Source organism: Grampus griseus (genome assembly GCF_964374135.1).
Source record: "Grampus griseus genome assembly, chromosome: 3".
Classification (NCBI taxonomy): domain Eukaryota; kingdom Metazoa; phylum Chordata; class Mammalia; order Artiodactyla; family Delphinidae; genus Grampus; species Grampus griseus.
This window is the reverse complement of record NC_139019.1, coordinates 127,802-141,985: the sequence shown is the minus strand read 5'-3', so window position 1 is coordinate 141,985 and position 14,184 is coordinate 127,802. Positions and strand designations below refer to the sequence as shown.

The window sequence follows — 14,184 nt, the reverse complement described above, 5'->3', positions numbered from 1 at the left end:
TGCCCTCACCCCCGATGGGAGGCAAGGACGTGCACCAGGCAGACCCCAGAGGGCGCTCTGCTGCCCACGCCCTGCCCCCTCAAAGTCGCAGGGGCTGCGCTCCCTAGGGGAGGCTTGTTGGTGACGTCCCTGACACAACAGAACCCCGTAGAAGCAGCACGACCATGTGGTAGAAAAAAATGTCCCATTTATTTATGTTCCTAAAGTTCGGAACAGTCAGCCCTGAAACAGGGTAACAAGGAAGAGAGTTCACAGCAGCCGGCAGATCACAAAGGCGAGGGCCGTGCCCCAGCCACCTGCTCCTGTTCTGGGTGGATGGTAGCTGATGTCGCCGCTGCCCCAGGATGGGGTCTGGGGGGAGCACCTGTGGCAGGAAGTGCGCTGAGTCCTGCATCTACCCAGGCTCTCCACCCTTGGGTGAGGGGGGGGCCCTCTCAGGGCCCCATCCACACGACAGGACCTCCCAGCACAGGCTGGATCAGAGCTTCCGGCCCAGCTGCTGTGCCCCCAACTCCACCTGGGGTCCACCTGGGACGCAGGGACCCTTGTCCCAGGTGGAGCCCAACTCGAGTGCCGCTGGCCACACACAGCTTGTTGAAAAGAAAACGAAACCGAGATTCCAGCTAAACTCAGGAAAGCTCCCCCTGTGTCCGGGACGCACCCCGTGGGGGCTGCACCTGGGGACTGCCGTCCATGGCCTGCATTGCCTGGAAGGCGGGGGAACACGCTCCCAGAGGGCCCCCTGCTCTGAGACACCCCACGTCCATCGTGGGACTCTGCTCGGGGGTCCACGTGATCCTACCCGGGCCTCTTGCAGCCTAGGAGTGTGGGAGCGTCCAGGGCATCACAGGGCGTCTTTGTAGGCAGGACAGCGGGGGGCCCATGACGTGATGCCCAGGCCCCGAGGGGTGTGCTGACTGGTGGCCCCGTGCCTGGCAGAGGACGTGGTCAGGAGCCTTGGCTTGAGTGTCTCCTTCCCAGACCTCGTGACCTGCTGTGCACACGTCAGGGTCGAGGTTCCTCTGCTCTGAGGGGGGTTCTCCCTGAGGGGCCACATCTCACCCAGATGCGTCACAGCTGCCCAAAGAAGGACCTCTCTTACTCGGGTCCCCTCCTCCCCCAAGGTGCTCTCGGGCTCGGGACGTGCATCTTCTGAAGAAGCAGTTGGGGCCCAGCAAGGCCAGGGATAGGGCCCCAGAAACGAGTGCGTCCTCTAAGGCTGACACCCACAGGTCTGGGCGAGTGAGTGAGCAGTGTGCCGGCTGCAGCCTCAGCCGGCAGCCCTGGGCGTCCGAGTCCCAGGGGAAAGAGGTTCGGGCCCTGCAATGTGCCAGTTCAGTGTTTGCCGTTCTGACCCAGCACGTGAGTGTGAGTGTGCGTGTCTCCCCACGTGTCCCGCAAGCAGTGACGGTGTGAACGGGAGCACTTGGACAACTTCGCATGTGGTTTGTAGGAAACGGTCTACTTGACAGGCACAAGGAATCCACCTTTACCGGCAGACCTTCAATCAGATCTGGGCGCACGTTCGCAGCTGCAGGCCCTCAGTGCAGCCCAGCGCAGAAGCAGAGAGAGGGGCTGTGGGACAGGCGGGCCCCTGCCTGGGACGGTCTCCTGGCGCCCTTCACAGCCCCCCAAGACGCCCAGGCTCTGAGACCTCCGCGGAGGAAGTGGCCTCACAGATGAGGACCCTGCAGGGCCTCTTCCTAGAGACGGCGTGTGTCCCGCGGCTCCCACCCAGGGCGGTGCCGCGCACGGTGCGCGGGGTGTGTGGGGCGCGTGCGGGCTGTGGCGCACGCAGGGGACTCCCCCGCTGAGTCGGGCGTGGGGAGGGGTGACAGTGCCAGCTGCGCCGTCTGGCGAGCAGGGCGGGAGCCTCCTCTCGGGGGGGAGTCGGGGGGATGGGGGAGCAGCCAGGCCTGGCCCGCCGCCCCCTCCTGGCGTGCCGTTAACATCCGTGGTGCATCCGCGCTCTGGAAGCATCGGGACAAGGTGGAGACACGGTCGGGCAGCCTGGGTGGTGGCAGTGTGCCCAGCGCCTCAGGGATCACGGTGGAGCTTGTGGCCTTCCAGTCAAACCACCGTCCAGACGCCCGAGACGTGAGGGGTTTTGTCCTGGCAAAGGGATCAGGTCACTGTGAGTGACCCAGGGTGTGAGCACCAAGGACTGGTCCCTGGACTCTGGCTCAGCACACACTTAAAATCGGACCTCCCCTTCTGGTGCTGCCCAGGAGGGGGCCGGAGGCATCGCCCCAGAACCTGGGACGTGCCTGCAGAGAGGAGAGCTTTACGACCCCGTGTGGGTGAAGGCACTGAACCGGCAGGCCCGGCTGGTGACGAGTGGCTTCCTGTGGGATTGGTCCCCTCAGTCTCTCCTTTTCAGGGGATGATGTCTCTGTGTGTGCGTCCAGGGTTTCTGGGGTCTCCTGTGCTCCCTACTTGCGGGGTTAGGTGTCATGGCTCTCCTGACACCCCTGAAGGTAGAAACACACGTCTGCATCAATGCAGGGAAATACTGCGTCTTGCCCAGGACGCGATCCCGTCAGAATGCGGGACTGGGGGCCGAGCAAGCGTCCCAGGGAGGGCAGAGCCCCTGAGCCTGGTCCATCTGGGGCTGGGTTCAGAAACCTCCTTGGCCAACCAGTAGCCCTCCTTCACCCAGGACTGCAGGGGCTCTAACAAGGCCCGCCTGGAGTCGGGGCTCGGACGAGCCTGGAACCAGCACATGCCAGATGGCACAGGTGCAGCCTCCGCATGGCAGGCAGAGTGCGGCTGATGCTTCAGGAGGCCTGCAAACCTCTCTAAGTGACTCAGAGTCGCTGGAGACGGAGCCAGGCCTCTGGATCACAGGCAGCCCGCTGGGTGCCGGAGTGTGCGTGTGGGGTTGATTCACACACAGGATGGCCCACGAGGGGGGCTCTGTGTGGTCACCGGCAGCCCAGCATCTCTTGGGCGGCTACTGACCCCCCCACCCAGCACCTGGGCCTCTCTCGTGGGGGCCTAGAGGAGGGGTACTCACGGCCGTGATGAACTGGTCCCCGTCAGGCTGCTGCCGTGAGCCCTCCCGAGACACCCTGACAGTCCTCGTCAGACGACAGCTCCGCGAGCGGCAGGGACGGCCTGCGAGGCTGGGGCCGCTGTCCCCTGACGGGAGGTGGGAAGACTCGGAATTCCCGGTCTCTGCAGAGAGAAGCCCAGTGAGGACCGTCCTCCGGCCTGGCCGGCTGCCCCTCAGGCCTACTGTGCCCGGCACTCTGGCCCTGAGGCTTTTGCACAACGAGAATGACTTACAAGGCACAGATTTATAACCAGATGACCCGTGATGCCGGGCTAAAGCAGCAGGACGGCACTGCCGGAGGTCAGACACCACTTTGCTCATGAACAAGAGGTCTGTGACTTCGCTTTTCTGAAATCAGGAGGCCCAGTGCAGCCGGAAGGGGAAGGCCGGGAGGGAGGTCGACCCCTCCCCCAGCAGGAAGCCTCACCCTGGGCGGTAAGAGTGAGCCCAAGCGGGGGACAACACAAAACGCGGCAAGAAGGGCCACGCGGCTTTGACAGAAAGCGGGACAGGACGGGACGGGAGGCGCGCTCCCAGGGGCGTGTCCTGTGCCACCCCAGACAGAGTCGCGGCCGCAGAGCCCAGGCCCGTGGGGTCACTCCCCAGGGTGGGGCCCCTGCCAGGGTGCAGCCACAACCTCGAGTGTGGCTGGCGGGTGGCTTCTGCGGGCCGTGCTGGGGATGGCAGACCTGAGCCCTCCGACACCCTTCCGCCTGGTCTTCCTGCCGGGAGAAGTCCCGCCTCCAGATCCTGGTCTGACCAGAGGCTGCCGCAGCCCAGATGGGGGCCACCCGCGGTCCTGGAGCCTGAGGGACGTGTCCAGGAGAGCGCGGCCGCTCTGGGCGGGCGATGGTGCGTGCTCCCCGTGGCCACTGCCTGTTCTGAGCAGCTCCCGCCCAGCGCTTCGCGCAGAGGCACCTCTGCGGTGGTCGGGACGCCCTCAGGGGTGACTTCACGGTGGCAGTGGTGCATTTTGGGCTTTGGAGGGCACTTGGTTTGCTTTGTCTGGTTTCTCTTTTTGCTTGTTTTAAACTTGTTCCCTGTTCCCTTGTCTTGAGTGGAAATGGAATTTTTTTTTTTAAGTAAATGAAAATTTCTAATCTGGAAACCTTTGGCAGCGTACGAAATCGGGGAAACGATGAGCACGTACGCCGGCCCCAGGCACTCATGCACTCTCACGCACACACGCACTCACGCACTCTCGCACTCATGCACTCACTCACGCAGGGAAGGTCGGCCCCGCCTCCTGCTTCAGCTCACCCTGCTCCGTGCAGGTGTGCACGCCGCACGGACAGGGGTAGCGGGCGGGACTTGTGGGCGCGGGCGGGGGGCAGCGGCCCCCGGGCAGAGGAGGACCGGCTGCTGGAGGAGGACGTGCTGCTGTCTGAGAGGGTGGAGTGCAGTCTCTTGAGGGGGGCGGTGTGGTCACAGGAGGGCACAGCTGTGGACGCTCGGGTCCGTGCCTCTGGACGGGGACAGAAAACGAGGCTTTTGGCCTCTGCTGTAGAGGTGCAGCCTAGATTCAAGAACAAGATGGCCAGCCAGAAAACTACTAGGTTCCTTCCCCCGCGGTCACATCGGGCCTCATGGGGCCGCCACCCGTCCAGCCCGACGTGTTGGTCCGTGGGGCCCGGCGCACTGCGGCGCCTGCGTCTGAGCTGGCGGGGCCGAGCGGGAGCTGGGGCTGTGGCCGCTAACCTGTTCCCTTCCCGGTGTAACTGATGGCCCGGTCGCTTATGGCCGCGTTGCTGGGCTTGACGTCCATGGATGGCTTGCTGCCTATCCCAGTGGACACCATCTCCTGTGTCCTGAGTTCTAAGATAGGAGCGTGTGGGGGAGTTTTCTAAGCAGCTCCCTGGGTTTAATTCTACCCTGAGTGTCTCTGGGGGACTGGACAGGCTGAGGTGCCCGTTCCGGCCTCTCTCAGGGAGCCCAAGGGGGTGAACCAGGAAAAAGGAAGACGTGGGACCATAGAAACTGGGTGTCCAACCGGGAGGGGCAGGTCTCCGTCTGCGGATGAAGGGACATCCACTTGAAGTGGGACAGAGGCCTCCAGGCAGGGCATGGCTCCGGGAAAGACAAACTGACAGGTATCCGCCACGCTTGAAACTGAGAGGGGATCCAAGCACAGGGTGAGGGCCTGAGCACGAATGAATGCTCGGTAAACCAAGCAAAGAGAGAGGATGGCGATTACAGCGGGGGTGCCCAGAGGGAGGGGACACCAGGCCTTGGGGACGTGCTGCTCCTACCGGGCGCCCCGAGCAAGGCTGCTGCGTGCGTGTGTGCACACGTGTGTACATGTGTCTCTGGGTGTCTGCATGTGTCTCTGTGAACATGTGTGTCTGTGCATGTCTGTGCATGTCTGTGTGCCTGTGTCTGTGTGCATGGGGGGGTCCATACTTAGAAGGACGTGGCAATGAGGAGGCCGTGGGGCATCGCTGGTGACAGGTCAGGGCCCTGGCCAGGGTGGTAGCCTCCGAGTGCCAAGTGGTCGTGTTTGGATGTCAGGGTGTTAGCATATTAGGGTTTCTCAGGCCCAGCGGGGTGGTCAGAGCCGCCAGAAGGAGGGCCAGCTTGGAGGGGTTGCGATGAAGATGGCATGTGTGGCAGCCAGCCTGGATGAACTACCACTCTGAAGTAGACAGAGGTGTCCCAGTGATGAACTCAGGGGAGAGGAGGGACTGGGGGCAGACATGAAGGAGGAGGGAACGAGGTGGGGGGTCTTACCTGTGGGGAGACCACAGGCTGGCCATCGGCGCAGCGTCCAGGAGGCCGGGGCCTTGACCACAGGGAGAGCAGGAAGCTGACGCCACGGGTCTGAGGGCGTCTGGGAGCTGGGGCTGAGACCTCTCTCGGAGCGTGGGGGCCGGGGTCTTGCTTGTTGTTTTAAGGAGAAGTAAGTGTTCGGTGCTGATGGGCGGTGCTAAGGAGCCCCTCGGACCGACCACGAGCCCTGCGCCCAGCCCGAGCCCAGCCCGAGCTGGCCCTGCACGCCGAGCGCCCTCCAGCCGCTCTGCCCACCTCGGCTCCGCAGAGCCTGCCACCACAGGACCTTCCCTATCACGTCCGTCCAGGAGGTCTTGACCTCCGCGGAGCTCGCCTGGCGAATGTAGGTGTCCTGGGATTTCCGCCGCCTGCGGAACCAGATCTCAAACCTCAAGCCACTGTCCCCGACGTTCTCCGTCATCCTGATCTGTGCCATCTGCAGCCACGAGCACCGCGAGGGACCTCAGATCCTGCCCTCTGGACAACTGACCGCTCTCTGGCTGACGCTTGACCCCAGCGCCTCCGTGCCGGAGGTCCCCTCACCCAGACACCGAGTGGTGTGGACGAGGCTGGGCCGGGAGCCCGTCGCCCCTGCCCCCCCGTTCCCCCTCGCCCCCACCCCCGCCATCCACACTGGCTCCCTTGTGAGGGCTCAGTGCCCCCCCCAGAAGGGCTCCCTGGCACGTCATCACAGGACCCCTCCGATGAGCTCGCTGGCAGGGAAGGGGTTGTGGTGGGGCCTCTCCCAGGAGACTTCGCCCCCAGGGCCTGTCTGGGGGGAGGGGTGAGGCCCTGAGACCGCCCAGGGGAAGGCTGCCTCTGTGCTCTGCCCACCTTCACCCAAACCTGAAATGGAGTCACCGACGAGGAGACATTTGTTTTCTAGCCCCTGGACTGGCACGTGGAACACGAAGGACAAATGGCTCCTTGCGGCTTCTAGAGGCCCCAGGCTCCAAAATTCAGCCTAAGAGCCGCAATAGCAAATAACCTGGCGTTCCCTCCGGCCCCCAGCGCCCTCCCTGACGCGGTACCTTGAAGGACTGCTCGTACGCGTACACGTCGTGGCCTCCGTCCACCTTCTGGGTCTTGCTGAACAGGATGAGGTCTTCAAACAGGAACACACGCCTCAGGTGCTTCTTCCCTCGGCAGCAAACGAGGAACTCGTCCTGGCATATCAGCCGCCCCTGTTCCTTCAGATCCACCTGCAGGCAGGCCGGCCTCTCTCAGGGGGACGGGGCATGACCTGATCCCAGCCCTGCCCTCGCGCCCCTGTAACGAAGCTTCCACAAGGCGACGGCTGCGTGAGGGTCAACTGCGCCCAGCCAGGCCGCCCCTTCATGGGAGGTGCCCCCCTGCCTCCCGTGGACGGCCCTGTCCTGGGTGACGCCTGGGCTGTCCCAAATCGCTGGGCTGAGCTCACTGGACAGAGGGCTCGGGGGCCTTCGGGTCTGCGGTGGCCGCCTGGGGCCGATCTGTCGTCTTGGAACTCTTACTAACGCTGCTCTAACAAGGCGACCGCGTCTTCACTTGGGACGGGGAATTCGGGGCGGTCCTGCCTGACCGGGAGGTCCGCTCTTCCTCCTGGCCCTGGGCGCTGGCCCCACCATGGCCCCCACAGGGGGCGAATCGGTAGGCTCAGGCCCACAGCCTAAGGCCAAGCTCAGTTTTTCCCATATCCAGTTATTTCAGAGTAGCCCCAAACACCGACGTTTAACATTGAGAGCCCGCCTGCCTCTCCTCCCGTGGCTCCCGCCCCAGCAGCCTCTCCCGGGCGTTCCCTTCCCTCTGGGCGGGGGTCTGGGGGGTCTCAAGTGTGGGCGCCTCCCCGCAGGCCTGTCCTATGGCCCTCAGCTCGCCCAGCGCCTGCTCACGGGCGGGGCAGCCGCCAGCCTCCTGGACCAGGGCCCGGAGCAGCAGTGCGTACTTGCCCACGCGCTGCACGGGCTTCAGCAAGTAGGAGGCCAGGTCCATCTTGTCACCCAGCTCCTGCTGCTTGTTCTGCAAGGCCGGGCGATAGGGTCAGCCCGGGCCAGGCCAGGCAGCAAGGCTCACGGGCGGGACGACGACCTTGAAGAAGGCGTTGCCGTGGCTGCAGAGCAGGGCGTCCGCCCGGGCTTGTTCTTGCTGTACAGTGCGTTCCTGCCAAGCTGCTCCTCCTGCGAAGGGAGGGCTGGGGTCAGAGGCCGCCCAGCTCCGCAGGGTCTCGCCGCAGTCGGGAGCGGGCACTCGGCTCCCCGGACGTGGTGGGAGCCCTAGACTCAGTCTCAAAATACCAGTTTTCAGGGAAGAGGCAAGAGGGGTGCTCAGGGGGTGGGCGCGAGGGAGGGTTTGAAATATTCATTAACAGTCAAGAACCAACTTTGGCTAAACATTTAAAATTCTCAAGATCACTGTCAACATAAAACAACACGGAAGCTGCACACAATGGCTAAAAGCATTTTTTAAGAAATAGCTGAAAAGACACAACATGTGGGACGTGCTCCAGCACCGGTGCTTTTGTCATATTCATTGTTAACAATGCTGAACAAGGACTGTCAGCTGCCCCCGGCACAGACGCTGCCCCGGTGCCCCAAACTGTGTTTCGTAACTAACTACTTGTTGAAAGAACCTTCTTTTCAGAGTAAATTAAGAATTTTATAAAGACTCAATATTCATGGTTGAGAAGAGACTTATCAAAACCTCAGGTCTCCTCGGAATGATCTATACATCCATGCGGCTCTCAGAGCTGGTCAGGAGGGTCTGGCGCTCCTCTGGAAGGGGAGCTGGGCAGGCTCGCAGGAAGACCGTGACGGGGACCAGGTGGGCTTCCTACGTGCAGGGAGCAAACCGATTTTGGACGCTGCTTTGCGCCAGCTAGCTGTGAGGGGTGGGTTGTGGACAGATTAGGTGTGATGACACAGGTGCAGCCCCAGTGCTGAGGGGCTCTCGACCAGGGTGCCGTCTGCTGACCCTGAGGCCCAAGTGTCCAGAGCCAGGTCATAACTGGCAGGGACGTATCTCCTGACCCGGACACAAGGGATCCACTCACCTGAAACGTGGGCCGCTCCCAGCACGAGTGGGGCTGGCCTCACCCTGTTCACACAGTGGGCTGGGGACTCACATATCTCAGGAACGCGTGGCCCACGGCCCAGGGGCGGTGCCGGCAGTGCTCCAGCCCCGGGAGGAAGCGCCCGTGGTGGAAGGCGTAGAGAGTCTCCCAGTTCCCGAAAATGACGCTGCGCTTCCCTCGGAAGTCCTGGGGCAGGTCCGTCCTTTCCATTTCTGGAAAATAGTTGTCGATGACATATCCTAAGGACCTAACATACTGCCTCTCCGTGGAGATCATCTCGGCCATCACGTGCTGCGTCGGCTGCTGAAAGAGAGCCGAGGGGACGCTCAGGCCTCGCGTCATCAGCGTTATTCCTGCCTCGGAGGAAACCAGAGACTGAAACTCCAGAGTGATGAACGCGGTATGCACAGACGGGAGGCGCACAAAAGCACTGTCTCCCGTGGTTTCCCGTCTTTGGGGACGAGTAATTTGGAGGCGCTTCGCACCTGAGCTGTCCTCTCACCGGTACTGGAGGCGCTCCTCTGGCGTAGCGGAGCGCAGGGAGGTCACAGCAGAAGGAAAGCTGTGGCGACGTTTCCACGCTGCCGACCACGGCCTTTTCAGAAGAGAGATCCCTTCGGAAACTGGAAAGGAGAGATTCGCAGGCTCCCTAACTCCAACCCTGAATCCAGACGGCTTGATTCCAGCACCGTCTTAGCGGGCAGCTCTGGCAGGAAGAAGATTCGCACGCCCGCAGCAGGGAGCCCTCTGCCAGGAAGGCTGTGCTGGGGATTTGCGGGAAAACCGGTTTCTGGCGCACACCGGCGGCTAACCCACCACAAGGCGTCCCTGAAAAGTCAGCTTTACTCAGGGACCTCTGACCCAGATGCACAGAAGCCGCTGCAGCAGAGGACGGAGCGTAGGCCTGGGGGCCAGTGTGCTGCGGAGATGGACAGTAGGCGGAGGGGCCTGTCTGGGCTGGAGGTCCCCACGCACACTGCGCGTTTCTTCCCTATTTGAGAGCATCCCACCAGCCACCTTCTGAAACTACTCCATCCTAATGACACCAGTGGGGGTTGGTAGAGTTTTTCCTGCCATTATCTGTCTTTACTTTTTTTTTTTAATTGGAAGACAAGCAGCTAACCATAGGAAACGCACCGTGGTCAGAATGCTGTGAGTTCATCCTGTTTGCAGCAGACCCTGGACGGCCCCCTCACGCCTGCAGCACGGATTTTACAGGTGCTTCTTGTTTCTGGGAAGACGGCGCCTTCTGGTGGTGGGGGCCCTGGAGCCCTTGGCGGTGGCAGTGCCGACAAACACAGCTGCTGCCACGCCAGGTGCCCTTGTCACACCCTCGCACGGCCGCTGAGTCACCTCCTGTAGACACTCGCCGAAAACAAGTGTTCTTCTTCAATATCCAGAAAAAAAATACACACTAGCATGGTCTGGGCATCTGGACCAAGTAAATGGAAATTGACTCATAAAGGATGGAAAGTTCTGGGGAAATGACTGCTGGCCAAGCGGCAGGAGCTCCCTCCAGACAGCTGGGTTTCCGGGAAGACGGGGCGGTCCACGCAAAGCTCCCGCCCTCGTCCCGGCATGTGGGAGGACTCGCTCCCTTGAAGGTTGTGTGCGAGGTCCCCACCGCCAGGCCTGGGCTTGGTGGGTCTGAGGCCCGTGAATGGCGGGAGGGGGACCCATCCCCAGCGGCAAAGGCAGGACAGCTTCGCCAACCTGCTCCCTCCCAGACCCAGGACGTGCACTCTGGGTGGCCAGGCGGCTCCCGGTGAGTGGACCACGCCTACCCCTGCCTTCTGCTGCCCAGACACCTTCAAAATGAGCTGGAAGGCCATCCACAGACACGCAGCTCTCCCTGCGCCTGCCCACACCCCACAAGGTCCACCTTTAACAAGGTGGTTGAAGGTTGTTTCAGAAGAGCATTTTGTAACCGTCTCAGTTCAGATTCGAGCTGCTCTCTGGAGGAAACACACGTGGACCCATCCGATGAGCAAAGGACACCAGGGGATGCCCCTCCAGCCAGGGCTCACTGCAAACAGGGACAAACAACCCAGAGGCTGGGAGGCCAGGCTGGTGTCACGGACTGTCACTGGGGTGGGCGGGGTCCTTGACCACTTTTTATCCAGACAGTTAACAAGAAGTATCTTTTTGCAAACATCTTCCTAAAGATTTAACAAAATAAACGGACATCTTCATTTGGGCAACAGATAAACGGGCACACACCTCTCACCTCAATACTTAGAGACTTTTTTTAAAAGCAATTTTTAAAGTAATTTCTTCACGTTGTGGGCTTGGTTTGCTTATTGTAATTTTCTAGAAATGGGCTCTAAACAACTAGAGTTGGTTGTTTAACCATCAGAGCGGGTGTGCTAGGTCACTACACGCCCCGAAAAAGGAGGCGGCGGCTGTCAGAGATTCTGTTCTGAGCACAGGGAGATCACTAACGCCTTGTTTAAAATCAGACGTGAGTGCTTCAGCCTGGACCTGACGCGGAAGGCCCGGGGGGCGTCCGTGGGTTTCCCACGCTGGGGAAGGGCATTTCACGGCTCTGGGTCTCTAGACCCCACTGACCACTAGGCCCACAGGTTGAGGGCATCTGCCTCACCTTCCAGCTTGCCCTTCCCATCCTCCTCGGAGGGGTGGGTCCTGGAGGGAGAGGACAGACTCCGGTTCCGAGGGAGCCGAGGGCTGTCGGCACGTGGCCTCAGCGGGGGCCGCTTCTCTGAGGCCACAGCAGTGCCGATCACCTCCAGGCCTTTGATGAAGACCCCAGTGTGGCCCAGCCGGAGGGAGTCGCTGGGGCCACTGTCAAGCTGAGGAGTCGCGAAGCTTTGTGCTTTCTTCCTAATTTTCTGCGGGGGGTGCTTCCTGGGGTGGGCGGGGAGCAGGTGCCGCTGCTGTCCTGTGCGTGCACACCTGGGCGCAGGTGCTCGCCCTGCCCACACACAGCAGCTTGTCCGGCGAGGCCGGGCAGCAGTCAGGCCCACTCCCCAGCTCGGCCCTCGGGGTCAGCAGGAGGGGTCCAGGAAGGCTCAAGGGGCTGCCCCTCGGGTCCCTGGGCAAGCTCGTGCTTCAGGGGGCTCCAGCCCAGAGGCAGGGTGCCGGGGCCCGGGGCCTCTTCTCCAAGGGCCTCTTGCCAGTGGCGTCGGGTCTGCCGGCTCTGCAGCCACAAGGTTTGGCCCCGTGGCAGCGCCCACTGGCCGCCGGGGCCCACCACCACCACGCTCGCCCTGGGGAAGCTCTGCACGGCCTGCCGGCGACACCGCTTCAGATCCTCGGTGACCAGCTCTGGGTCCGGGTGCTCTAGGCACTGACTGCACCGCAGCGTCCGCCCGCTCACCTGCCCGGCACAGGAGGGCACCGGTCAGTGCAGTGAAGGACGGTCACGGCCAAGGCGGCCTGAGCCAGCACCCTGAGTAAACTCAGGTCACGCTCTGCCTGCTGACCAGGTCGCCCAAAGTGAGGACCAGGGTGAGCCAGAGGCCAGAGTGAGAGGAAGACCCTGTGCTCGCGGTGGCAACTGCCGGCCGGACTCGACCGTGGGCATCAGGGCTGGAGAGGCCGTGAGACGGTCCGCCTGGTGTGCGACCCATGGGCCAGGGACCTCGGGCCGAGAGTTCCAGGCCTGCCCTGGCCTCTTGGGTTCTGTGCTCCTGAGGAGTCTGGCCCTGGCGCCCTAACGGCAGGCATTCTAGGGCGCTAGCGAGAGTGCGGGTGCGGCTGTGCTGCAATCGTTCTGGGATCTTTGACAGTAAGTGGACTTTTATAACTGAGCCGGTAAACAGAAAGAACAGTTCACGAATCCTCGTGGCCTGTCTGTCCGGTACAATAAATAAACCCCTCACAGGTCTACGGAGAGCCTGGCGGGGGGGCGCCCACCTCGCAGCGAATGTCCGCAGCAAGGACTGGGCAACGTGTGCACACCCTGGGAGGGACTGGGCCGGGGCTCTTACCGTCTCGCAGAACTCGGACCCGAGGGCCTGCCTGGCCAGCTCGCCCTCCCTCCGCTCAGCCAGGCCGGCCTTGGCGCTCAGACTCCTTCTGAAGTCCTGGGTCCCTTCCTCTGCACCTTGCAAGTCCTCTTCCATCAGCCGCAGCCCTTTCGGACGATATTGCTGCGGCCCAAGGAGCAAAGAATCAGAACAAGCCCCAGCAGTGCCCTGGGTGTCCCTGCATGTGTCCTGGTGGGCACCCACCGTCAGCCTGTCCGGGAGAGCCTGGGACGCCTGCCACTGCTTTGCATTCCCCAGAGACAGCAGCTCCAAAGGCCCGAGGAATTTCTCTCTTTCCTTTTCAAACCACGATGTGATCTACGTAGGAAAAGAAGGTTTTACTTTTAAATGTGCTAAGGAGTCCGGCCCTAAGACTTCGGAGGACAAAGGAGGTGTCAGATGCCGCCTCGGGGCCGGTGCATCTGATTCCTACAGCCACACGCCTCGTCTGAACGGCGTCTCCTGAGCGCATCCGAAGGCTACTCGGCCTCAGTCTGATCCACGGTTCTCACTTGTGACTTTTCAATCTGTGAGTGGGAGTGACGCTTGGGTTGGAGAGGGACTGGGATGACCACAGACCTCCACGGCTCACGTTTATAACTTTTAATTGTTTGGAGGTGGAAATTAAGATCATTGAAAAATGGATCCAGAAGTTTCAGTTTCAAAACTTGTTACTATGCTACACAAACTCCAGAAACATTCCTCAGGCTGGTGGCACCTGGGAGGGACGGAGGGGCGATGGCAGGCCTGCCTGCACCTACACAGTCCGATGTGGTCACGGTCATCACTTTAGAGACGCAGTTCCCATGGCAACAGCACTACGCTCACTGCGGGCACGTCAGAGGCAAACCCTCACAGGGCAATGCAGGGGCATCCGGTCGTTAGACACCCAGGAAGAGGTTTGCTATTAAAAAATGGAGCGATTGGGCTGTATCTATCAGGACAATAATTGTATTTAATGAACTCAGATGTACGAGCAGAGGAGAGAGACCAGAGTACATGCTCTTTGTGGACAGAGTCATGGAAAAAAACCATCAAACCTAGATTTTTGCAAGGAAGCACCTGCAGTCCTAGAACTGCCAGGTAGAGAAGAGGAAATGGTCAGCAGGGCAGAGGCGCCTCAGAGGTGGAGTCCCACTTCCGACCTCGAGAAAAAATAAATTCCAGTCGGTTTGAAAAATTAAATGGAGAAATTCAAACCATGAAAGTCTTATAATGGAATACATTAGTCATTCTGTAACCGAAAGACAGGAAAAGCCACATAAATCATAAGCAAAGTTAAAGGACAAATTACAAATATCTGCAACACAATCAAAGGATTAGAA

The 14,184-nt window shown here is 61.2% G+C and overlaps 1 protein-coding gene across 1 annotated transcript in view; it reads right to left on the bottom strand.

Annotated features, from left to right (window-relative positions):
- Positions 1–6,509: 6,509 nt before the first annotated feature.
- PLEKHG4B (pleckstrin homology and RhoGEF domain containing G4B) overlaps positions 6,510–14,184 on the bottom strand; it is a gene marked incomplete at both ends in the record, with an annotated part of 57,223 nt that continues 49,548 nt past the window's right edge. Inside the window, 10 exons of the mRNA XM_082652006.1 lie at positions 6,510–6,593; positions 6,853–7,023; positions 7,550–7,819; positions 7,906–7,977; positions 8,922–9,170; positions 9,373–9,493; positions 9,599–9,749; positions 11,473–11,735; positions 11,855–12,207; positions 12,821–12,982. Of these exons, the coding sequence (XP_082508132.1) occupies positions 6,510–6,593; positions 6,853–7,023; positions 7,550–7,819; positions 7,906–7,977; positions 8,922–9,170; positions 9,373–9,493; positions 9,599–9,749; positions 11,473–11,735; positions 11,855–12,207; positions 12,821–12,982 (1,896 nt within the window). The remainder of the gene's footprint in view (positions 6,594–6,852; positions 7,024–7,549; positions 7,820–7,905; positions 7,978–8,921; positions 9,171–9,372; positions 9,494–9,598; positions 9,750–11,472; positions 11,736–11,854; positions 12,208–12,820; positions 12,983–14,184) is intronic.